The 24,701-nt window shown below is 36.4% G+C and overlaps 1 protein-coding gene across 6 annotated transcripts in view; it reads left to right on the top strand.

Annotated features, from left to right (window-relative positions):
- Positions 1–24,701, top strand: part of THEMIS (thymocyte selection associated) — a 227,920-nt gene that overhangs the window by 93,967 nt on the left and 109,252 nt on the right. For all 6 annotated transcript variants that reach the window (XR_014064340.1, XM_081526215.1, XM_081526212.1 and 3 more), the window contains one exon: positions 8,485–8,943. Coding sequence is in view for 5 of the 6 variants with exons in the window: in XM_081526215.1 (XP_081382341.1) it covers positions 8,485–8,943 (459 nt within the window). In the remaining variant the exon portion in view is untranslated. The remainder of the gene's footprint in view (positions 1–8,484; positions 8,944–24,701) is intronic.

Genomic DNA, 24,701 nt, shown 5'->3' with positions numbered 1-24,701 from the left:
AACTATATCTCTTCCTAATTTGAATTTAATGTAAACTGATTTTTAATTGTTTTGTATAACCATGGATAACAGATTTTTTTTGAACACTGCATGGTAAAAATCAGCAGATATGTCAGACAAAGCACAACATTAAAGGAAACACTACACCATATGTTGACAGTTATAGAAGAATTGCTGCTGTTTTCACCCTTCACACCAGAATAATTTTTTCAATATTTACCTCCCATGTGTAGAGAGGGAAACATATGGGGCTTTACATAATCATAAGCATAAACAGGTGGCTACTTAGGTACATTTAATTTGCAAGCAACATCAATACTGAACAATGCAATCAGCACCACATGGCTCCCAAACTCTTTCCATTAGCAAAATTAAGATCATTAAAATAGAGGGAGGATATACTCCTCCCTCAGTTGGCTTCAACTACCCTTCAGAGCCATGAATAAAACACATTTTCAAAAATGCCTTGGCATTTTGCTGCTTCTTTTGTTCAAGGGAACTTCAGCAACTGTGTATAATGTATACCTTGTGAATAGCTACAACCAGCACAATATTTGTATTTAACATGTGCTTACATCTCCCTATAATCAGCTTATTATGAGCATAGTATTATGATGGTTAAATTCTAAGCAAATTTATCGAAGCACGGAGTCAGACAGGACTCCTCAAAGCCACCTAGAAATATTTCCCCAAAGGCAGTCCAGCTAAAGAAGTCACAATGAGGCTCTTTTCCATAATCAAGCACTCTGGCATAATCTATGGTTGCTGGGAATTATTTTTGCTCAACCTGTGTCACATACTACTGAATTGTGGATTCTACATATTTTGTCTCATCTAATTTGATCCAAACTGTAATATCTAGTGTGTACTCTTTGGCCCTATACGTGTTCGTCTCTCTGATGTTATAACAATCCTACAATGGCTTAGAATTCCAGAGCGAAAGAAAATGAGGTGAAAGAATAGCTATTATTTTTTTTGTATTTTCCTTTTTTTGGTGGTTGCTATGTGTTAAGTGCTATCTAAGTGTGTTACATGTATTGACTCATTTAATCATCAGAATGACTTTATGAGGAGAATGATACAATATTCTCCATTTTACAGAAAAGGAAATTATAACTCTGAGAATTTAAGTTCTCAACTTTACGCAGTGGGGGAAGGACTGAGGTCAAAATTAAACTCCGTCTGTTTGAATCAACAATTCCTACTCGGACTACTTTACTTTACTATTGGAATAGTAGTATGTTGCTGGCCCTGAAAATTCTAGTGCCTGAAGTCACCAAGGGCCAGAAATAGTAAATCTGTAATATTTCTACTATCCTCCTAATAAAGCCTTATGAGACATTTGAGGGGACGAATTGTCTTTGGGGGTTCTTTCCAGTCCTGATGCCTCTCTGTGTATTCTTATAATAAAAGGGGCAGTGCTCTGTGAACTGCAAGAGTCCAGAGAACTGTGCTCTAGTCAAGATTCATGAAAAGAAAAATTTCTCACATCTCACTTCATCCTAGGTCTATTACTCATTCTCACTGCTTAGTAGAGAGAAAGTTTTAACATGAACAAGGATATATGGTACTTTTATTAATAAAGCCATGATTATAACAGAGTTTTAGGCATAGATATAAAATTATATCATTTGATTTTAAAATCTAACGTTATTTACAGGAATTATTTGCTAAATATCTCAAATGTATTAGATATGCATAGTCAAACCTTTTAAGGACTTAGTGGGAAAATAAGAGTTTTTTTCATGCAGTGTTTGAACCATTGAGATAAAAATGAATCAAAAGGTTTTATGATTTATTGTTTTTTACCCCCAAGTAAAAGAACTATTAAAAACCATTAACGGCTATTATAGATAATTCTCATTTCATTATACATGTAAAGACATTCAAACATAGGAATTCTACATCCTCACTTAGCATCTAGCATTTAACAGACTTGGTCACCATCTTAGATATGTCTTCTTCCCTCCTAAATACCCCATTAAATTACTATGCAAACTTTTCTTACGAACTTTGACTTTCCTTGCATTCTTTGTTGCTACTCTTAGAGACTTCTATCAAGATTGTTAGAATCACTTATTAGTTGATGATTTTCAGTAATCCTATAATTGACTGTGAGAAATCTGAAAAAGTTTTTTTTACAGCTTGGATGTTATTATTATTACATTTCATTACTTTGCCCAAGAATTTTGTGGGTTTTTTTGCTTTGATAGGGTAGTTCATGCATCTCATTAAATCCGAAATTAAGTAGAGATAATTGAGCTAAAATTTCTAGTCAAAATACCAGATTTGGGGTAGTCTTGAAGAAGATAGTTTTTGTAGGATATCCTGACCTAAGAATTACCTTGGGAATATAACAAAATAATAGAAAAATGCAGAATAAAAAACTTACATAAGCAAGTATAAAATAACAGGGATTCTTAAGAAGTTGATTGCAGGACAAAGTGCCATTTTAAGAGGCAGAGGCATACCCTCACAAAAATAAGTGAAATACAGTTTGCTTTACTGGCAGAGAGACCAGACACAAGACAAAAAGTACATCATGTATGTCTTTGTATGACAAACAGTTTGATTTGTCTCTAAATGTTCTTCTTCACATAGATCAGTCTATTGGAAATTTTTGAGCAATATCTCAAATAATATGTATTTATTTAAAATTATGTGCTTGCATGTGTATTTTATGTATTGTTAACCTATATCTCAAAAGCTAATTTCTCTATGATGATAATGGATATAAATCTACATTTTGACAACTTTAAAAGTATTAAAGAAGTTTCAGCCACCTTTCATATTTTATTAGACTAGCCGACTTCACTTCCACTTTTCACTTTCATGCATTGGAGAAGGAAATGGCAACCCACTCCAGTATTCTTGTCTGGAGAATCCCAGGGACGGGGTGCCTGGTGGGCTGCTGTCTATGGGGTCGCACAGAGTCGGACACGACTGAAGCGACTAAGCAGCAGCAGCAGCAGCAGTCATTGTTTTATTTCATAATATGGCTAAAGAAAAACTTGAGTGAGAGTAGAAATGTCAGCTTTGTCATTTTTTGCTTCTTATTTGTGTTATATTAGTTTTATTTTCAATACACGATTTTTGCAAGAAGTGTGTGAAGTCATTTATCCATTTTGTGAGATTTACTTTATTTAGAAACTGTGATCATATCTTCTGGAAACCCACTTAACATATGGCCAGGTGGTCTGCAGTGAACTCAGAGTACATGATCTAATAGGCAGCGCTGTCACTCCTTCAGCTTGTGCAGTTTCCTGGACGCCCATGTGCCTCTACCTCAAGGCATGTGGCCACCTGACATATGAAGAGGTGAAACTAGTGCCAATCAATGTCTTAAATATCAGTGAAGTTCACTTTCTCATCTTGCTTGTTTTAAGAAGTTCTAAGAATTTCCGCACCCAAAAGAAGGGTGAAAAGCTAGAAAAACAACTTATGGCTCCAAATAATAATGAAAAGTTTAAATGTGTAACCTTGTGATTAAGCCCTTGAGCTTTAGAGACACAAAATCCTACTATGTATTTTATGTGCTTTGAGATGATAGAGAATTTATGGTGTCTCTTCAGACTTTCCCGCGCTTGTTTGTGAAGCGTTTGTTTTTTATTTCTAGCTACCTCATATTGTTATTCAGGAAATTGAATTCTATCATGCAGGTAAATTTCCAGCACATTCTAAGCTACTATTCTTTTAATATCCTAATTTTGAAGGTATGAGAGGAAAATGAGAATTAGTTCATAAAGTTCACTCTAGGATTCCTTTTCTCAGAGTTGGAGGGATATGTTTGGTTGGAACTGTGAAAGCAAGCTAGAGATCCAGTTCAGTTCAGTTCAATTCAGTCACTCAGTCATGTCCGACTCTTTGCAACCCCGTGGACAGCGGCACGCCAGGCCTTCCTGTCCATCACCAACTCCTGGAGTTTTCTCAAACTCACATCCATTGAGTCAGCGATGCCATCCAACCATCTCATCCTCTGTCGCCCCTTCTCCTCCCGCCTTCAATCTTTCCCAGTATCAGGGTTTTTCAAATGAGTCAGTTCTTTGCATCAGATGGCCAAAGTATTGGAGTTTCAGTTTCAAGATCAGTCCTTCCAGTGAATATTCAGGACTGATCTCCTTTAGGATGGACTGGTTGGGTCTCCTTGCAGTCCAAGGGACTCTCAAAAGTCTTCTCCAACACCACAGTTCAAAGCATCAATTCTTTGGGGCTCAGCTTTCTTTATAGTCCAACTCTCACATCCATACATGATTACTGGAAAAACCATAGCCTTGACTGGATAGACCTTTGTTGGCAAAGTAATGTCTCTGCTTTTTAATATGCTTTCTAGGTTGGTCATAACTTTTCTTCCAAGGAGTAAGTGTCTTTTAATTTCATGGCTTCAGTCACTATCTGCAGTGATTTTGGAGCCCCCCAAAATAAAGTCTGTCACTGTTTCCCCATCTATTTGCCGTGAAATGATGGGACCAGATGCCATGATTATGGTTTTCTGAATGTTGAGCTTTAAGCCAGCTTTTTCACTCTCCTCTTTCACTTTTATCAAGAGGCTCTTTAGTTCTTCACTTTCTGCCATAAGGGTGGTGTCATCTGCATACCTGAGCTAGAGATTAGATGAGGAAAAAAGATTGTGAACTCTTCACAGTGATCTTATGTGAATACACAGTTGGAATATAAATAGTATTGTAATATACAGTTGGAAATTTTGTTTTTTAAAAAATTTCTCCCTATTTGTGTGAGAATTGATGAGGTAATGGAAAAAGTAGAAAAAAGTCTGATGATTGTAAATTCTGCACAGTGAACCAGGAATTTATTTTAGCTTTTTTTTATATTGGAAGGTCTGGAAAGGCTGATCAGTAGAAAGCAAGGGCCAGCTTGTAAGATCACATACATATTTTGTGAACTGGAATAAATACGTTTTCATAGACAGTGTCCTTGTAAGTCATTTGCATGAAAGGGAGGTAGCCTGGTGTGTAGTTAAGATTATGATATTTGGATTTCAAAAGTCTGAGTTGAGATCTTACAGCCATGACTGTGAAAAATCATGACTTTTTATATTCCTTGGTAATATTTATTTTACTGTTCTTAAAAGATTATAAATGATGCATATGAAAAAAATTGTTCAAATTTGTTACTTTTTAAGAAAATTTCAGTTGTTACTACTAATAACAATGATTGCAGATCATTGAGAATTATATAAAAATAGAAACTTCCCAAAAGCCTAAGATTCAGGATTAAGATCTCAAAGACTTAATTTACTTATTGACTAAGTTTCAACAGATTAGCTGGTTACATTTCCTTATAATTTTTGTTTCTCAAGAAACACACTCCATATGAGCAGTTTCTCCTAAGCAGAAATAAGAGTAGCATCCTTTTTGCATGTGTCCTAAGTTGATTCAGTAGTGTACAACTCTTTGCAACCCTATAGACTGTAGCCCACCAGGTTCCTCTGTCCATGGGGATTCTCCAGGCAAGAACACTGGAGTGGATTGCCTTCCTCTTCTCCGAAGAATCTTTCCAACCCAGGGATTGAACTCATGTCTCTTACGTCTCCTGTGCTGGCAAGTAAGTTCTTTACCAGTAGTGCCACCTGGGAAGCCCATCCATTTCAATAGGTGACAATCAAATTTGGAATAGAAATCTATTTTCTTTCTGCTTTTTAATTTAAATTGTTAAGATTATATATTGACTTATTTTATTATTACTCTAATTATCACGCAACTCCTGAAATATGTTTTGTTTTGTGTTTTGAAAAAATAATAGATTATATTTTCTGCACTATAAAACTATATTGCTTTAGTTTATTATGAAATTATAGTTCCAGTATGACATAATTCATATATATATGTATGTGTAGGGCTTCCCTCATAGCTCAGTTGATAAAGAATCTGCCTGCAATGCAGGAAGACCTCGGTTCAGTTCCTGGGCTGGGAAGATCCACTGGAGAAAGTATAGGCTACCCACTCCAGTATTCTTGGGCTTCCTTTGTGGCTCAGCTGGTAAAGAATATGCCTGCAATGTGGGAGACCTGGGTTCAGTCCCTGTGTTAGGACAATGCCCTGGAGAAGGGAAAGGCTACCCACTCCAGTATTCTGGCCTGGAGAATCCCATGGCCTGCCTGTATAGTCCATGGGGTTGCAAAAAGTCAAGCACGAGTGAGCAACTTTCACCTTCACTTTCATATGTATGTGTGTAGATACATATTTCTATATACTTGAAACTAGTTTATATGGTATTGAATGGCTGTTTATAAGGAGAGACTCTTTGGACTGGCTGCAATAATATATAAAGAAACAAGTAAATAAAATATTTTTACTGTACTCTGCCACTTGGTATGCTAAACTGTGTCCTTAATCAAGTTCTAAGGGAAAACACACAGATTTCTTAGATAGATTTTTCTTGCAATAGAGACATCCAGCAAGACAGCTCTGAAATGTGTGATTAACTTGAAATAATAGTGGCCCTTAGGGTTTCAGGCTTTTCTACTTCATAACATTTTGGGTCTCTTATTACCTTAGGTGAACCCAATTCCCCAGGAAAGAAGATACTGAATTAATTCTTCTGTGACTTATGTCATCAATATAGCTAGGATAGAAATAAAACTATGTTTCTCTAAACTTATGAGATTCTAGGTAGCTATTATTTAAACCTATTTCAGAAAAACTGCTAAATTTTTTATACCCTTATAATGCCTGTGGACTCTTAGAAATAAATCTTCCCATGGAGACAAATGAGACTAAACATGTGGATACACTTGCACACGAGTGCACACACACACACATACACATACACACATACACACGCATACACACACACTTACACATACACACACACACATACACACACACATACACACACTTACACACACATACACACACATACACACACACACACAAATTCAGTTGCTGTGGGGAATTCAAGAGTACTGTTTTATTGGATTTTCCCTGATACAAGACATAACAAAATAAGAAGCTCCTTCAAAGTAAATGTTTTTTTCCCTTACTGTCTTCAAGCACACCATGCAGGAGATGAACACTATTTGATTTATAAAAGTTTTCAAGACAGATTGCACATGCTATCTTCCTCAGTCGTAGTCAGGATTGAATCACGTACTTTTTCAGAACATTTATATTTAAAAACAATCAAAATCCTGTATTTTTTTTTTGTTTGAGTAAAATAGCAACATAAATCTTTGTACCATAACCCAAAATACATGTAAAAGACATTTTAATCTGGTTAATAATAATTTGATATAAAGACAAATTTAATTGGACTATATTTTTGACTAAGTGAATAAATAACTTTTCCAAGCTATATCATTCTTGTAGGGTTCTTTAGATGCTGATTTCTAAGTGGATGCTATTATGTAATATTTTCTTAATTTACTTTGGAGTTAAGCAAGCAGTTACCTAATTTTTCCTTTGTCCTTACTTTCTTTGGAATTTAATGAAATTTATTCAATAAATAAATTTCTGTTAGTGTTACAAAACAGATGTGCCTATGAAATAAATGCAAAATAATTGAAAGAGAAGAATTAAATTTAAACATGCAAACATAAAAATTTTCTTACTGTGTTGCTTGACTGTCCCAATAGTATTGGAAGAAAAGATTTGAAATAGTGAAACTATGACAAAATTAGAGAAGTAATAGAAAGAATGAATGATATATAATCAAGAGATTTCAATCCAGAACAACTTTCTAACCTAGCATTTCCCAGTGAGAGTTATGTGGATAACTAATATATATGATATACTGTTTTGTAATTTATTAATGAATGTTTCCCTAAGAGTTTTATGATGAAAGAAATTTGGGAAATTCTGCATGTTATATTCCTCTCTTATGAGTCATAGTGCATCTAAAGTTTCTGAGAAATTTCAAATTACTTGGAAAAAGGTAGATACTTTTTGTTATGGTAAAATATACATAGCATCAAATTTACCACTTTAAGTGTACAATTTAATGCCATTAAGTTCATTCATAATGTGTTAGTCATCAGTATGGTCAAGTTCCAGGTAATAGCTTTGTTAACTATGACCATGAAACAATTTCCTACTGGAATATCTTTTTAATTTTGGTGTGTCCAGAGAATATATATGGAAATACTCATCTAATCTACTCCTTTCATTTTAAAAATTAAAAATGTGATCTTGAGAGATTAAGTGCCTTGCTCAAGATCACACATGTAGTTAGGAGAGAACCAGTATTTCATGCAGATTTAATTTTCAAGAAATGGGCCTTTTCTATTTCAAGACATTTTCCCCTTGTTTCCATCTATGTGGCCTGTCTGGATCTGACAATCCAGCCTACAGAATACATTAAGATGTACCCTAGAAGAACTCAGGGTTAAAACGAATATCTCTAATCTTTAAAAAGGTACATTACTTTTAAATGCTATGCTTTACTTGCTTTATAACTCTCTCACTGTGATTTACTCATGAGAACTTCATTGTTAAGAACTCTTTTTAATTCACAGAATTCTGTTCTCAGGTCTCTTTAAGATTGTGGCTGATACAACTCCATACCTCACTATGGAAGAGATTACAAAAGCCAACCATATTAGACCAAGTAGACTGAATCATCCTTGCTTCTATCATCAGAAGGATATAAAACTAGAGAATCTCATCATAAAGCAAGGTGAGCGAATCATGCTCAACTCAGTGGAAGAGATCAATGGAGAAATAATGGTAAACTGTGGTGTGCTAAGGAATCATCAAAATCACTCATTTACTTTGCCTTTGTCACAAGAAGGAGAGTTCTATGAGTGTGAAGATGAACATATTTATACCCTAAAGGAAATTATACAATGGAAGATCCCCAAGAACAGAACACGAACTGTGATACTTACAGGTTTTTCAGCTGAGTGGGACTCAACAAATCCATTCCCTAGAGGCTTTCATGGTGCTGTGATTCTCAAGCCTGTTTATGAAATTCAAGGTGTGATGAAATGTAAGTATCTACTGAGAATGATGCTTTATGAGCAAGTTTGTGGGGTTTGGGAAAGAGGAAGATTTTAGTCTAAAGAATGAAACTGTGTCCCTACTTATCCATTAAGCCCATTGAAAGTTAGATTCTCATCTATAAATAAGCAAGCTATGTATTTGTTTCAAGAATCAAATTCAATAATGTATTTAAATGAATATTTTAAATTGTGTAATGCTATCCAAATGTAAAATGCTGTAATTGTCAGGTACAGACAGATTAAAATATTGATTTATTTTTTATCACTGCCAGTTAAACATGATCAAAAAAAGTTACATTTTAGAATACAGCATAATTGGTTGGAAATAAGCTTTCTTATATTGTATTGTTGTTGTTCAGTCTCTAAGTTGTGTCTGACTCTTTGTGACCCCATGAACTGCAGCACATCAGGCTTCCCTGTCCCTCAATATCTCCCAAAGTTTGCCCAAACTCATGTCCATGGAGTCAGTCATGCCTTCCAACCATCTCATTCTCTGTTGCCCCCTTCTCCTCCTACCCTCAATCTTTCCCAGCATCAGGGTCTTTTCCAATGAGTCGACTCTTCACATCAGTGGCCAAAGTATTGGAACTTCAGCACCAGTCCTTCTAATGAATATTTAGGGTTGACTTCCTTTAGGATTTACTGCTTTGATCTCCTGGCTGTCCAAGGGACCCTCAAGAGTCTTCTCCAACACCACAGTTCAAAAGCACCTGTTCTTCGGCGCTCACCTTTCTTTATAGTCCAACTCTCACATCCATACATGATTACTGGAAAAAGCGTAGTGTTGACTGTATGAACCTTTGTTGGCAAAATGATGTCTCTGCTTTTTAATATGCTGTCTAGGTTTGTCATAGCTTTCCTTCCAAGGAGCAAGCATCTTTTAATTCATGGCTGCAGCCATTGTCCACAGTGATTCTGGAGCCCAAGAAAATAAAATCTGTCACTGTTTACACTTTTCCCCATCCATGTGCCATGAAGTTATGGGATTGGATGCCATGATCTTAGTTTTTTGAATGTTGAGTTTTAAGCCAGCTTTTTCACTTTCCTCTTTCACCCTCATCAAGAGGCTCTCTAGTTCCTCTTCATTTTCTGCCTTTAGAGTGGTATCCTATGCATATCTGAGGTTGTTGATGTTTCTCCTGGCAATCTTGATTCCAGCTTGTGATTCATCCAGCTTGGCATTTTGCATTATGTACTCTGCATATAATTTTAAAAAGCAGGGTGACAATATACAGCCTTGATGTACTCTTTTCCCAATTTTGAACCAGTCCATTGTTCCATGAACAGTTCTAACTGTTGCTTCTTGTCTGCTATAGGTTTCTCAGGAGGCAGGTCAGGTGGTCTGGTATCCTCATCTTTTTGAGAATTTTCCAGATGTGATCCACACAGTCAAAGGCTTTACCATAATCAATGAAGCAGAAGTAGATAATTTTTTGGAATTCCCTTGCTTTTTCTATGATCCAATGGATGTTGGCAATTTGATCTCTGGTTCCTCTGCCTTTTCTAAATCCAGCTTATACATCTGGAAGTTCTTGGTTCACATACTGTTGAAACCTAACTTGAAGGATTTTGAGCATTACCTTGCTAGCATGTGAAATGAGTGCAACTGTATGGTAGTTTGAACTTTCTTTGGCATTGCCTTTCTTTGGGATTGAAATGAAAACTGGCCTCTTCCAGTTCTCTGACCACTGCTGAGTTTTCCAACTTTGCTGGCATATTGAGTGCAGCACTTTAACAGCATCATCTTTTAGGATTTTACATAGCTTTCTTGTATGGAGGTGGTCAAAAGTGATCAGGATGCAAAGTTACCTTAATGTGTCCCTTACTCCTATTTTGTGAGAGTCTTTTTTTCTTGTTTTTAGCCATCCATTATTGGTCATAAATCTTCCTATAAGCTGAGAGTTCCTCTGACTTAAGGGAAAAGCTCCAAACTCCCCTCCCATCCAGGCTGCCACATAACATTGAGCAGAGTTCCTTGTGCTATACAGTAGGTCCTTGTTGGTTATCCATTTTAAATATAGCAGTGTGTACACTTTTAGCCCAAACTCCCTATCTATCCTTCCCCTGATCCTTTCCCCCTGGCAACTGTAAGTTCTCATTCACTAAGTCTGTGAGTCTGTTTTGTAAATAACTTCATTTGTATCATTTCTTTTTAGATTCTGCATATAAGGGATGTCATAAATACTTCTTCTCTGTCTGACTTACTTCAGTCAATGTGACAATCTCTAGGTCCATTCACGTTGCTGCAAATGGCATAATCTTCATAAGATTTTTGCATTTTAAAAAAATTTTATTATTTATTTATTTATTTTACTTTACAATATTGTATTGGTTTTGCCATACATTGACATGAATCTGCCATGGGTGTACATGTGTTCACCACAGGAATAGTTGGATAGAGCCTTGTAATCCTAAAGAAATTAACACCTTGAGTTTTTAAGATTATGGCACATAAGCAGGGCAAGTATGGAGCAAAGAGTTCTGTATTTTCAGTCAGAAGTCCTGGATTCTGACTCTGGTCAATAACTGGTCAATATGGCAAAAAATTGAAGTCACAGTAAACTTTAGACCTTACATTAGTCTTCTGGCAGCTTTCACAAAATGTACAATCAAAATTGGTAATTGGATTTTCCTCAATTTTCATAAATAATGGGTAGCATTTTCTCATTTTAAAATCGGTTGTTTTTCTAAAACCATTGGCAGCTCTTATAATGCAGATGCAAATGACGGTGAACCCAGAACCTAAATACGTGAACAAGATAGCTACATTATTTAATGAATTATGTTAGGTATCACAAAAGCCTTCACTGAGGAAATGGCATGTAAACTGAGATCTGAAGGCTGACTAGGAGATGGGCAGGTAGAGAAAGAGAGGACAACGTTGGAGGAAGCAGATGCAGCTTACAGGAAAGGAGATAAGCAAGAGATTGTGGTTCTAGTGCAGCTGGCATGAGAAAAGAGAAGGCAGGTTGAGACAGTTATCAAAACATGCAATGGAGGAGTAGAATAAGGCATGGTGGGTCTTGAAATATACAGGTTAAGTAAGGGATTAAACCGGAGTTAAATTTGTCCAAAGGGCAAATGAAGAGAAATTTTCCAGCTGGATAAACAAGATAGAACTGTAGTGAGGCCGCTTGTTCTATGGCAGACTACTGGAAAGTTAATATAGTGGTAACCTAAGAGGGACAGCTGCTCTTACTGGGTATTTCAGAAGTACATTCAGCCAGAGCTCAAGGTCTATTGGAAGTGAAAAGAAGTCAACCTCATTGCCAAGCTTCTGGCTTGATTTGCTGGCTGAGTAGTGGTGCTGTTTAGTAAATATTAACATTTACAAAGAGCAAGGGATATTAACTGAATTGTTTAGACAGACTTAAATATAATTTCATGCTAATAACTAAGGTCCCAGAAGAAATTGCCTTTGGATGAAATAAAATCCTTCCCAAAAGGTTTTAATCCAATTTCTATTCTTTAATAATATTAAAATTGTACTTTGATTTTAATTATTTTGGATCTTTAATTTTTAGGGATTATTTTAAGCATTAGCTCTTATTGTATAGAAATTTCAGGATTCTGTATGAGACTGCTTTACCTGTATACTGACTGCAGAGTATTTCCTGAAAATGGATGCTGGGTGTTCAACAGAAAAAGTCCAATTTTAAAAATTGTTATTATAGGCATTTTTCTTCTAAAGATAAAATGTAGACTTTTAAATTTTACTTTCAATTTAGTTTTTAAAATTTTATTGGAGTACAGTTGGTTTATAATGTGTTAATTTCAGGTATACAGCAAAGTGAATCAGTTATACATACATTCACTCTTTTTTAGACCGTTTTCTATTACAGAGTATTGAGTAGAGGTCCTTGTACTATACAGTAGGTCCTTATTAGTTATCTATTTTATATCTAGTTGTGTGTGTATGTCAATCTTGATCTTCCAATTTATCCCTCCTCCATCTTACCCCTTAGTAACCGTAAGGTTGTTTTCTACATCTGTAATTCTGTTTCTTTTTATACATAATTATTTAGACTTTTTAAATCAATTGTGGTCTTGTTTTACATTATTCTTTTTTGTTATATTGAAGAGTTAAACTTGCCTTGAATTCACGAGCATGTGGTCTGCTAAGTTGCGGTCTGCAAGAAAAAGAATAGATCTGAGTTAGGAACAGGGAACCTTAGAGAAACCTCAGAGCAAAAACCAAGATGAAAAATATTGAGAACTATAGGAAGCTATGAAATTATTGATTTGTTGAAAAGAGAACATAGCAAGTAAATAGAGAAAAGAAGAAATGTAAGGTATTCTACTCCTAGGGCTAGGAAAATCTAGACTTCACTAAAAAAGAAAAGTAGCCGAAAGCGTTTAAATGAAATATTTGTTTCTGTAAATTCTTGGTCGTATTTCCATCATAGGCCAAACCTCTCTAACTCTTAGCAAAGATCTAATGATTTTTTAAAACACTAAATCTCTTGAAGGAGGTATAAGTAACCACCTAAGACCTCTAACCACAGGTTTCATATAAATCATAGCAAAATCAGTTTGTGCATTTAACAGGAAGATAAAATTCATATTAGTATAACAGAGGGAATGCATAATATTGGCACATGAAAAATGGAGGCAGTTATTTAAAATTGCTTCAAAAAACTAGAAATCTTGATCATTAAAACTTTTTAATGAAGTTATGTTTTGATGTATTGATTGATAGTTGTTTTTTACTAATGGAAATTTTACAAGTTGGGAAGCTGCATTTTGCTTTAGGAGAAAAACTTAGTGCCTTTCAAAATCTGGGGAAAGGTTTCCACTCAAACATATGATATATTAGTTCATTTATGAACAGAGAGCTGAAATCATACAAGCAGAATGGTGTTATCAGAAAGGCAGTATCTTAATATTGTATAGGTGACAGATGAAGAAAAAAATGCATCGACCTTTTAGGATTCTGAGACTTACTCTTTCTCTCATTTATTTAAAAAAATTCCATTTTTGTCAAAGTCAGAAATATCAAATAGTGGTAAAAAGACAAAGTTATCAGCAAACCCATGTTCTTGATCATTTTCAAATTTCCCCTACATTCTGCTACTCTGAAGTAACTCCTTTAAATATTTTGCTCCTGCTTGCTTGTATTGCCATTCACATTTCCAAATAATATATCCTATTGCTATTTTTCAAGTGATCAATTTTAGACATAAACTACTGATTTTCACTTGTGATGTGAAGATTTACCGATCTTATATTCCTACTTTCTTTTCTCTTTCTCCTTTCTCTCAGTTTATGATGAGTTATGGTTAAGTAGTTTCATTTCTGTGACAATTCATTGCCGAATGAGGTGGTAGATAACGACCATAATTCCACTTCTGTATAACTTTATTTTTCTGTAATAATGACCTTATTATTTCATTGCTTAGTCTTCTTCAGTCCTCTCCTAAGACTTGGAGTATGTTCCAACATCTTTGTTAAAAAAAAACAAAAACCTGTTCTCTACAATTTTCCAGAGCCCAAACTGTCAGGAGATCTACGTCTTCTTTTATTTTTTATCCTGAAATATTCCTCCTGGAACTCTCCAACCTCATGCTCCAGTCTGTATCTGTGGATCTCTAGAACTAATGCATAGGTGCTTGGCTCAGGTTGGGATGCTATAATAAAAAAAAATACTGTAAACTGGGTGGCTTATAAGCAACAGGAATTTGTTTCTTACAGTTCTCAAGGCTGAAAGTCTGAGATTAGGTTGCCAGGACAGTCGAATTCTGTTGAGGAATCTCTTGCAGGTTGCAGACTGACAGTATCCTCACACGGTTCAGAGCAGAGAGGAAAAGGACACTCTCTGGTGACATTTCTTTTTTTTTCTTTTTGGCTGCACCACGTGGCATGTGGAACTTCCCCCACCAGGGATCGAATCCATGCCCCTTACAGTGGAAGCGCAGAGTCTTAACCATTGGACCCCTGTGGAAGTCTCCCTCTAGTGAATTTTGCAGCTTCAGTTGCTTGGTCATGTCTGACTCTTTGCGACTCCATGGACTGTCGCCTGCCAGGCTCCTCTGTCCATGGAATTTTCTAGACAAGGATACTGGAATGGGTTGCCATTTCCTCCTCCAGGGGATCTTCCCTACCCAGGGATCGAACCCACGTCTCCTGCATCTCTTGCATTGAAGGTGGGTTCTTTATCACTGTACCATCTAGGAAACCCCTCCGGTGACTTTTATAAGGGCTCTAATCTCATTTATGAGGGCTCCATGATTTTATCTATCCTTATGACTTTGTTTAATTCTAATCACCTCCCAAAGGTGCCACCTTCTGTATCCCTACATTGAGAGTCAGTTTCAACATGTGAATACTGCGGAACACAAACATTTAGTCCATAACATTTTTGTACTGGAATTTTTATTTAACACCATCCTGGTGGTTACCTTCGAATTGCTTCTGTGTTTACAAGCAATTTCTGAACTCAAATAACATTCTTTTCTGTTTTTCTTTGGTTTTGTGGAGCCCATACCTTACTTGTTTCCTAAGAAAGGTGCAGAGGATATTAATTAGTTGATTACAAGACCTGCTTGTTTGAAAAGATCTTTATTTTACACTCAAATAAGATGGATAGTTTGATTATTTCTGGAATTCCCAGTTGAAAACTACTTCTCAGAATTTTGAAAGCTTTGTTCCCTTATCATCTACCTTCCAGTTTTGGTTTTGAGAAATTATCTATAGTATTCAGAAACCGCACAGTAATGGGCTTTGTGGTAGGTCTGTTCTTTCATTGTGAAGGAAGTTTTCAAGTTGGAAATCCATGTGCTTTATTTCTAGGATAAATTCTCTGGTAATTGCCTTTCAACTATTTTTTCTCTTTTTTCATTCTGTAACTTCTAATCTCATGTTGAAGCTCCCATACTAATATACAACTATTTTCTTTATTTTATAATTTTTATCTTTGGTTTACCTTCAGGGAAAATTGCTTAACTGCATTTCCAACTGTTGTAATGAATTTTTAATCTCAGCTATCATATTTTTAATTTCAAAGAGTTATTTCTTACATCATTTTTTAACTGTTACCATATTCTTGTTTTAAGGACGCAATAGATTATCTCTCTGAGAATATACTATTTCTTAAAGTTTTCTGCATTTCCTTGCATTTTATCTGCCTCTTCCAGTCTTTTTTTTAGTTTTACTCTGTCATTCTTATTAAATGTTTTCTCAAATGCTCAGTAATTATTTGCCATTTGTTCCTATTTACATGTGAGACAAATTTTTAATTTAATTTACAAGTGAGGTACTGTTTATATACAAGCTCTTTGCTTTGAATTTCAGGTTTCATTTTTTTGGCTTTTTCATTGGAGAATTCCCTAAATTCAGATCCTGTGAGTCTTTCCTCCAGGACTTGTTCAGTTGCATCTGAAAAGAATGTTCTTGATACCGTGTGGGGGTTATGAAACTATTGTAACTGAGTGGAGAAGTTGCTGAGAGTTTCACTGTTCCCTCATAGATTCAGACTTCTCCATTTTGCTTTCAGTTCCACACTTCTCTGCTCACCTATGCTCACTTTTCAGGTTCTGGGACCCTGTATTGTTTCCTGCAGTGAGAGAGGTTGGAGGAGTTGTCAGCCATCTTACCCAAATTAGAACTGAAGATCTGGGTTTAATCATGCTTCAAACCTTCATATAATCCCCTTGCTTTGTCCTCTACCTTCTCCACCTTATGCCATCAATTCAAAAGCCTTTTGGGTGTCATGTGGGGCACAAAAGGCTGACTTTTCATTGGAGTCTACTCCTTAGGTACATCAATTCAGTTCATTCGCTCAGTGTCCGACTCTTTGCGACCCCATGGACTGCAGCAAGCCAGGCCTCCCTGTCCATCACCAACTCCTGGAGTTTACTTAAACTCATGTCCATTGAGTCGGTGATGCCATCTAACCATCTCATCCTCTGTCATCCCCTTCTCCTCCTGCCCTCAACTTTCGCAGCATCCGGGTCTTTTCAAATGAGTCAGATCTTCTCATCAGGTGGCCAAAGTATGGGAGTTTTAGCTTCAGCATCAATCCTTCCAATGAATATTCAGGACTGATTTCCTTTAGGATGGACTGGTTTGATCTCCTTGCAGCCCGAGAGACTCTCAAGAGTCTTCTCCAACACCGCAGTTCAAAAGCATCAATTCTTCGGTGCTCAGCTTTCTTTATAGTCCAACTCTCACATCCATTCATGACTACTGAAAAAACCTTAGGTACATAGGCTTTCCTTTTTCTGTTCTATCAAATCACTGACCATTATTCCATCTGAGTTCAATCTTTGTCTAGTCAAGGATTGCAGACATCTTTTAGATTCACTGAAACTTGTCTTTTTTCTTTCTTTTCCTCCTTTTTACCCTGTGATACACTGGAGGGAAAAAAGGGTTGTAAAGCAATATATTTTACCCATAAGCCTCACTACTTACTTAATTTGGTCCTAGCCCAGAGTTTTTCCTGGACCTAATATTACCCTGAAAGGACTGGTTGCTAATATTACTAAATGATAAGTGTAATTTATAAACTTAATATTTTTAACACAATATACTTTTTAGTAATTTTTGAAACTTTCTTAGTCAATTTCTTATGTATTTATTTTCTCAATGCTGGAGATAAAGTTATTTCATTGCTAAGTCATGTCCAACTCTTTTTCTACCCCATGGACTGTAGCTCGCCAGGCTCCTCTGTCCATAGGATTTCCCAGGCAAGAATACTGGAGTGGGTTGCCATTTCCTCCTCCAGTGGATCTCCCCAACCCAGGGATCGAACCCACATCTCCTGCGTCTCCTGCATTAACAGGCAGATTCTTTACCATTGAGCTACCAGGAAAGCCCCGATAAATGTTTATTATCCAACCAGCCCATCCTAAAGGAGATCAGTCCTGGGTGTTCACTGGAAGGACTGATATTGAAGCTGGAACTGCAATACTTTGGCCACCTCATGCGAAGAGTTGACTCCTTGGAAAAGACCCTAATGCTGGGAAGGATTGGGGGCAGGAGGAGAAGGGGACGACAGAGGATGAGATGGTTGGGTGGCATTACTGACTCGATGGACATAGATTTGGGTAAACTCCGGGAGTTGCTGATGGACAGGGAGGCCTGGCATGCTGCGATTCATGGGGTCGCAAAGAGTTGGACACGAGTGAGCAACTGAACTGATACTGATACTGATTCAATAAATTAAATACTTGAATGAATGAATGAAGCAACTAAAATAATTGTTTCTGTCTACATATATTGTACAGTACAAAGATTCTGTTTAGGTAGAAGAGGATTTTCTCACCTACTATATCCAGATTTGATTTGTTGCAATGACATATTTATGAATTTAATAGCTAAGAAGAATGAATATTCACTTCATGGCACCAAAGTTAGTGTCAGTTATATATCAGTTATATAACTATAAGTGATACTAACTTTGGTGCCATGAAGTGAATATTCATTCTCCTTTTATAGTCATATAACAGGCTTCCCAGGTGGCTCAGCAGTAAAGAATCTGCCTGCAATACAGGAGCTTCAAGAAGCATGGGTTCAATCCTTGGGTGAGGAATATCCCCTGGAGGAGGGCGTGGCAACCCACTCCAGTATTCTTGCCTGGGAAATCCCATGGATAGAGTAGTCTGGTGGGCTACAGTCCATAGGGTCGCAAAGAGTTGGACTTGACTGAAGCGATTTAGTATGCACACGTAGTCATATAACAAGTTCAGTTTTATTAGTGATGTCTTTTCTGATGTGTCCATGAAAATATTGTGACATAACATGATCTCTAAAACTCATGAATACTCTAGCCAGCTTCCATTTAATTTTCTTCCTTTAGGCAGAAATCTTACTACTAATATAAACATCAAACAGCAAGCAGAGGAAAGTACAGTTTTTACTGCATATGTGTGTGTGTATATGTATATACATGTTTATTTATTCCTAAACTACCAATAATTAACATTTTATCAGGGTTCTCCAGAGAAACAGTATACAATTTTATATAAATCTATATTATATATAATTGTATTATATATGCATAGTTGTATACTATTTAAATATTTAATTAATTTTAAGGTCTTGGCTAATGTAATTATGGGGTGGAGGGCAGTGACTAATGTCATTCAGACAGGCTGGCAAGCTGGAAGCATAGGCAGAAGTTTATGCTGCCTTCTTGAGGCAGAGTTTCTTCTCTGGGAAACCTTTGTTTTTGCTTTTTAGACCTTCAGCTGATTGGATGAGGCTCATCCACATATCGAGAGCAACATCCTTTACTTAAAGTCAAGTCATTTGGATGACAACCACATCTACAAAATACCTTCATGACAACAGTGTTTGATTAAATAACTGGCTGCAACAGGCCAGGCAAGTTGACATATCAAATGAAGAAAGTATGTTAATTGTATCATTAAATATAACAAAATGGCTCTTCACTTTTCTTAGCTTTTATGAGCTAAATGAAACTATGAAAGACAGAGTAGTGTTACAGATAAAGCCATATCAAATGCAAGATTTCTCAAGGGCACTCACGATGATTTTTTTCCTGCTACAAATGTTGGAGAGTGATCCAAAAGGAACTATATCTGTTTGTAAATATAAACAGAAGTAGAACCAGAGGAGGACAGCCAACAAAATGGAATTTCATTGTATAGCTTCTCTTAAGTTGAAATGAAACTGAATAAATGGGAAAAATTAAGTCACAGAATATAAAGGAAATTGAGATCAAATAGATGAATGATAAATCAAACTTTAATTTAAATGTCTAGAATGAGGCAAGCTCAGAAATTATTAGTACATCTAATAATCATTGAATAATAAAGAGTAGGATGTGATGCAAAAATGTAACCAATTCACTGAATAAGTGAGAGTTGGAGACAAAATTTATGAAAGGACTTCAGGGAAATATAAGTATAGTCTTAAAGTAAATAACAACAACAACAAAAATCAAACTCAGAAAGTTAAAATTCCCAAAAATACGTGAACTATTTAACCATGATAATATAGGAGAAACTAAAAATTGAGAAAAACTGCAGACTTTAAAATTTACAAAATTTGTTAAGATAAAAATATGTCAAAACAACCATCTTGCCTTCCAGCCTTGAATAAGATTGTCTCAGTAGATTTCTAACCATGTACTGCTAATTCAGGTTTAATGCAAAGGATGGGCCCTTGAATGCTGAGTTGAGACCAAGAGTATTCCAGAATATTAGCTGTCCAAGGCGTCGCACAGAGTCGGACACGACTGAAGCAACTTAGCAGCAGCAGCAGCAAGGATTCATGTATTTCCTAACATTAATCAAGCTTAAATATATACCTTTATTTTCTCTTTAAAGATAATTTTTAGTGGGGTCCCCCAAGTTCGTAGTTAGGTAAAAGAGTTGTTGCAGTGGGAAATGCAGAAAAGCATCACATTATGATTAACATTAGCCCTAACTGTAAAAGGGACTTTCCCTGAAAAGAATAGGCAGAAAGACAGAATTTAATGAAATGACTCAGAAGCAGAGGGAGGAAACCAATGCTACCTTTTTAGGAGAAAATGGAATGGAAATTTCTTTCTTAATAGCTCCCTTTGGAAAACCAGAAATGTACCCAATAATTCATGTTTACCCAGGAAGAAAATTTGGGGAAGTGTAAATTAAGGTTGTGTGAATATATATTGTTTTTACTTCAGATTAATTTGAAACTGGAAAATTTGTAATAAACACTTTTAGGAATGCCTCGCATGCTCTGGGTTGGTACCTTCTTATCTCTTTGTCAGTTTTTTGTGAAGATAACTTTTTTGGGAAATTTTTTAGTTTAGCACCCTCACTATAACCATTTTCATTTTTGGTGGTGACAGAGAGTATTACATGTTTCCAATTATAAGTTAAAAATGTATAAGTTTAAAGATGTGTAGTACACACACACACACACACACACACACACACACACACAGGAATTGTATATACCAAATGTAAACAGTGGTAGTCTAAAGCTAATAAAGATTGTCATGTGATATCTCCCCTCTTATTTTTAAAAAAATATTTTACAACAGCATATAACTGTCTATTTTGTAAGAAAAACAGCAAAAATGTTGATTTATCTTTCTCTTGGACACATACTTAGATATAATAAAATTTATCATGAAAGTATTTCAGTTTGAAAACTTAAGTTTGTTATATCCAAATTCTAGAAAACTTTTAAAAATATATGTTTTTAACTTTTGGCTATAGAGAACTTCTAAAATCCTAAAAGATGATGCTGTTAAAGTGTTCCACTCAAAATGTCAGCAAATTTGGAAAACTCAGCAACAGGCACAGGATTGAAAAGGATCAGTTTTTATTCCAATCCCAAAGAAGGATAATGCCAAAGTATGTTCAAGCTACCGTACAATTGTATTCATTTCACATGCTACCAAGATAATGCTCAAAATCCTTCGAGTTAGGCTTCAGCAGTACATGAACTGAGAATTTACAGATGTACAAGCTGGATTTAGAAAAGGCAGAGGAACCAGAGATCAAATTGCCAACATCTGTTGAATCATAGGAAAAGCAAGGGAATTCCAGAAAGACATCTGCTTTATTGATTACACCAAAGCCTTTGACTTGTGTAGATCACAACAAACTGTGGAAAATTCTTTAAGAGATGGGAATACCAGACCACCTTACCTGCCTCTTGTGAAATCTGTATGCAGGTCAAGAAGCAGCAGTTAGAACTGGGCATGGAACAACAGACTTGTCCTAAATTGGGAAAGGAGTGCGTCAAGGCTGTATATTGTCACCCTGCTGATTTAACTTATATGCAGAGTACATCATGTGAAATGCTGGGCTGGATGAAGCACAATCCAGAATCAAGATTGCCAGGAGAAATATCAATAACCTCAAATACACAGAATGTGGCAGAAATGGCAGAAAGTGAAGAGGATCTAAAGAGCCTCTTGATGAAAGTGAAAGAGGAGAGTGAAAAAGCTGGCTTAAAACTCAACATTCAAAAAATGAAGATCATGGCATCTGGTCCCATCACTTCATGATGAGGTGCTTAGATGGCATCATTGACACAATGGACATGAATTTGAGCAAACTCCAGGAAAGACTAAAGGACAGGGAAGCTTGTTGTGCTGCAGTCCACGGGGTCACAAAGAGTTGGACACGACTTAGTGACTGAACAAGAGTGGAGAACTTAAAACACACAAGAGTAAAGAGAATATTATAAACAATAACAAGGATTTTGTTTTAATGGATTATCTAACAAAATGGTAAAATATATAAAATTTGAAGTTGATGCAACAGCAATTAGATGGAGTGAGTTGTCAGTATCGTGATTATCTGTCGGCTTCATGGCACTTAGTAGAGAAAGACAAATGCTCGATTTCAGCTTCTCTTTCCAATGTACTGTCAAATTAATCTGCCAGAATTCTATTTAATTTGGTCATTTTTAATCTCAAATATTCCAGGGACAGATCCATCTTCAGTCATAGTCTTACTTTCAACAGGTCTCTTCTCCAGACTCCCTGCTCTCATTTAAAATCCTGAGACTGGACTGCATGTTGATCACTGACCTTATCCTTTTTGTCTGCTTCCTTATCTATAATTGTGGTTTTCTCCTATCCTATCTTGGCTTGTAATTTCTCCCCATTCTTAAAGACTGATGTTGTAGCTACATCTTTCCTACTATCTATCTTTGGCCCCATCCAAAAAACCTAGATGTGTTATTCCACTCTTTTTCTGCCTACTGTAATTTTAATTAAGCCTTTTACATGATTCCATTTTCTTTCCTCCTCAGCATATCAGCTTTACTTCAAAAATATTTTTAGTCATTGCCTTAGACTTTGAAATGTGTATGTATAATCTAGGTCTACTTTCAACTAACACTACACCATTTCATGATTAGTGCAGGTAACTTAGAGTATGCCCAGTTACTCTTTCTTGTCAGTGCTGTCATTTATTTCATTATCAATGTGGTGTAATCATCCAATGTTGTTGCAGTTTTTATTTTGAATGGATTGTTATCTGTTCTATCAATTAAAAATAAGAAAAATAAAACATTTTATTTTGCTTTCATTTATTTCTTCTCTAATGCTCTTCTTCATGTAGCTCTGAGTTTCTGACATGTAATTTTCTTTTCTCTGAAGAACTTCCTTTTATATTCCTTGCAAGTCACGTCCACTGTAGACGTAGTTTATCATTTTTGTTTGAGAAAGTCTTTATCTCTCCTTCACTTTTGTAGGGAAGGAAAAATTTCACCTCTACCCTCTTAGAGATTTTTGGCTGGACCTGAGAATTAAACTGATCTTAGATTAACAGGAGAGAAACGTACAAATTTGCATGAGTTTGACGTGGGAGCCCTCATAAGAAAATGAAAACCCAAAGAAACAGTGAAACCTGCACCCAGAGGCAGACGTCCTGGAAGGTGAAGCAAGTGGTCCTTAGGGAGTGTCACCACGAACAGAGCTACTGGGGGGGATGGGATTCCAGTGGAGCTATTTCCAATCCTGAAAGATGATGCTCTGAAAGTGCTGCACTCAATATGCCAGCAAATCTGGAAAACTCAGCAGTGGCCACAGGACTAGAAAAGGTCAGTTTTCATTCCAATCCCAAAAAAAGGCAATGCCAAAGAATGCTCAAACTACTGCACAGTTGCACTCATCTCACATGCTAGTAAAGTAATGCTCAAAATTCACCAAGCCAGGCTTCAGCTATACGTGAACCGTGAACTTCCAGATGTTCAAGCTGGTTATAGAAAAGGCAGAGGAACCAGAGATCAAATTGCCAACATCCGCTGGATCATCAAAAAAGCAAGAGAGTTCCAGAAAAACATCTATTTCTGCTTTATTGACTATGCCAACGTCTTTGACTGTGTGGATCACAACAAACTGTGGAAAATTCTTAAAGAGATGGGAATACCAGACCATCTGACCTGTCTCTTGAGAAACTTGTATGCAGGTCAGGAAGCAACAGTTAGAACTGGACATGGAACAACAGACTGGTTCCAAATAGGAAAAGGAGTACGTCAAGACTGTATATTGTCCCCCTGCTTATTTAACTTATATGCAGAGTGCATTATGAGAAACGCTGGGCTGGATGAAGCACAAGCTGGAATCAAGATTGCCAGGAGAAATATCAGTAACCTCAGACATGCAGTTGACACCACCCTTATGGCAGAAAGTGAAGAACTAAAGAGCCTCTTGATGAAAGTGAAAGAGGAGAGTGAAAATGTTGGCTTAAAGCTCAACATTCAGAAAACTAAGATCATGGCATCTGGTCCCATCACTTCATTGGAATTAGATGGGGAAACAGTGGAAACAGTGTCAGATTTTATTTTTGGGGGCAACAAATTCACTGCAGATAGTGATTACAGCCATGAAATTAAAAGATGCTTACTCCTTGGAAGGAAAGTTATGACCAACCTAGATAGCATGTTTAAAAGCAGAGACATTACTTTGCCAACAAAGGTCTATCTAGTCAAGGCTATGGTTTTTCCAGTAGTCATGTATGGATGTGAGAGTTGGATGGTGAAGAAAGCTGAGCGCGGAAGAATTGATGCTTTTGAACTGTGGTGTTGGAGAAGACTCTTGAGAGTCCCTTGGACTGCAGGAAGATCCAACCAGTCCATCCTATAGGAGATCAGTCTTGGGTGTTCATTGGAAGGGCTGAGGTTGAAGCTGAAACTCCAATACTTTGGCCACCTCATGCGAAGAGTTGACTCATTGGAAAAGACCCTAATTCTGGGAAGGATTGGGGGCAGGAGGAGAAGGGGATGACAGAGGATGAGATGGCTGGATGGCATCACCAACTCGATGGACATGGGT

The sequence above is a fragment of the Giraffa tippelskirchi genome, chromosome 9 (genome assembly GCF_054371585.1).
Source record: "Giraffa tippelskirchi isolate mGirTip1 chromosome 9, T2T-mGirTip1v1.2.pri, whole genome shotgun sequence".
NCBI lineage: Eukaryota > Metazoa > Chordata > Mammalia > Artiodactyla > Giraffidae > Giraffa > Giraffa tippelskirchi.
Note: the sequence above shows the minus strand (reverse complement) of the source record. Positions and strands in the feature narration are given on the sequence as shown.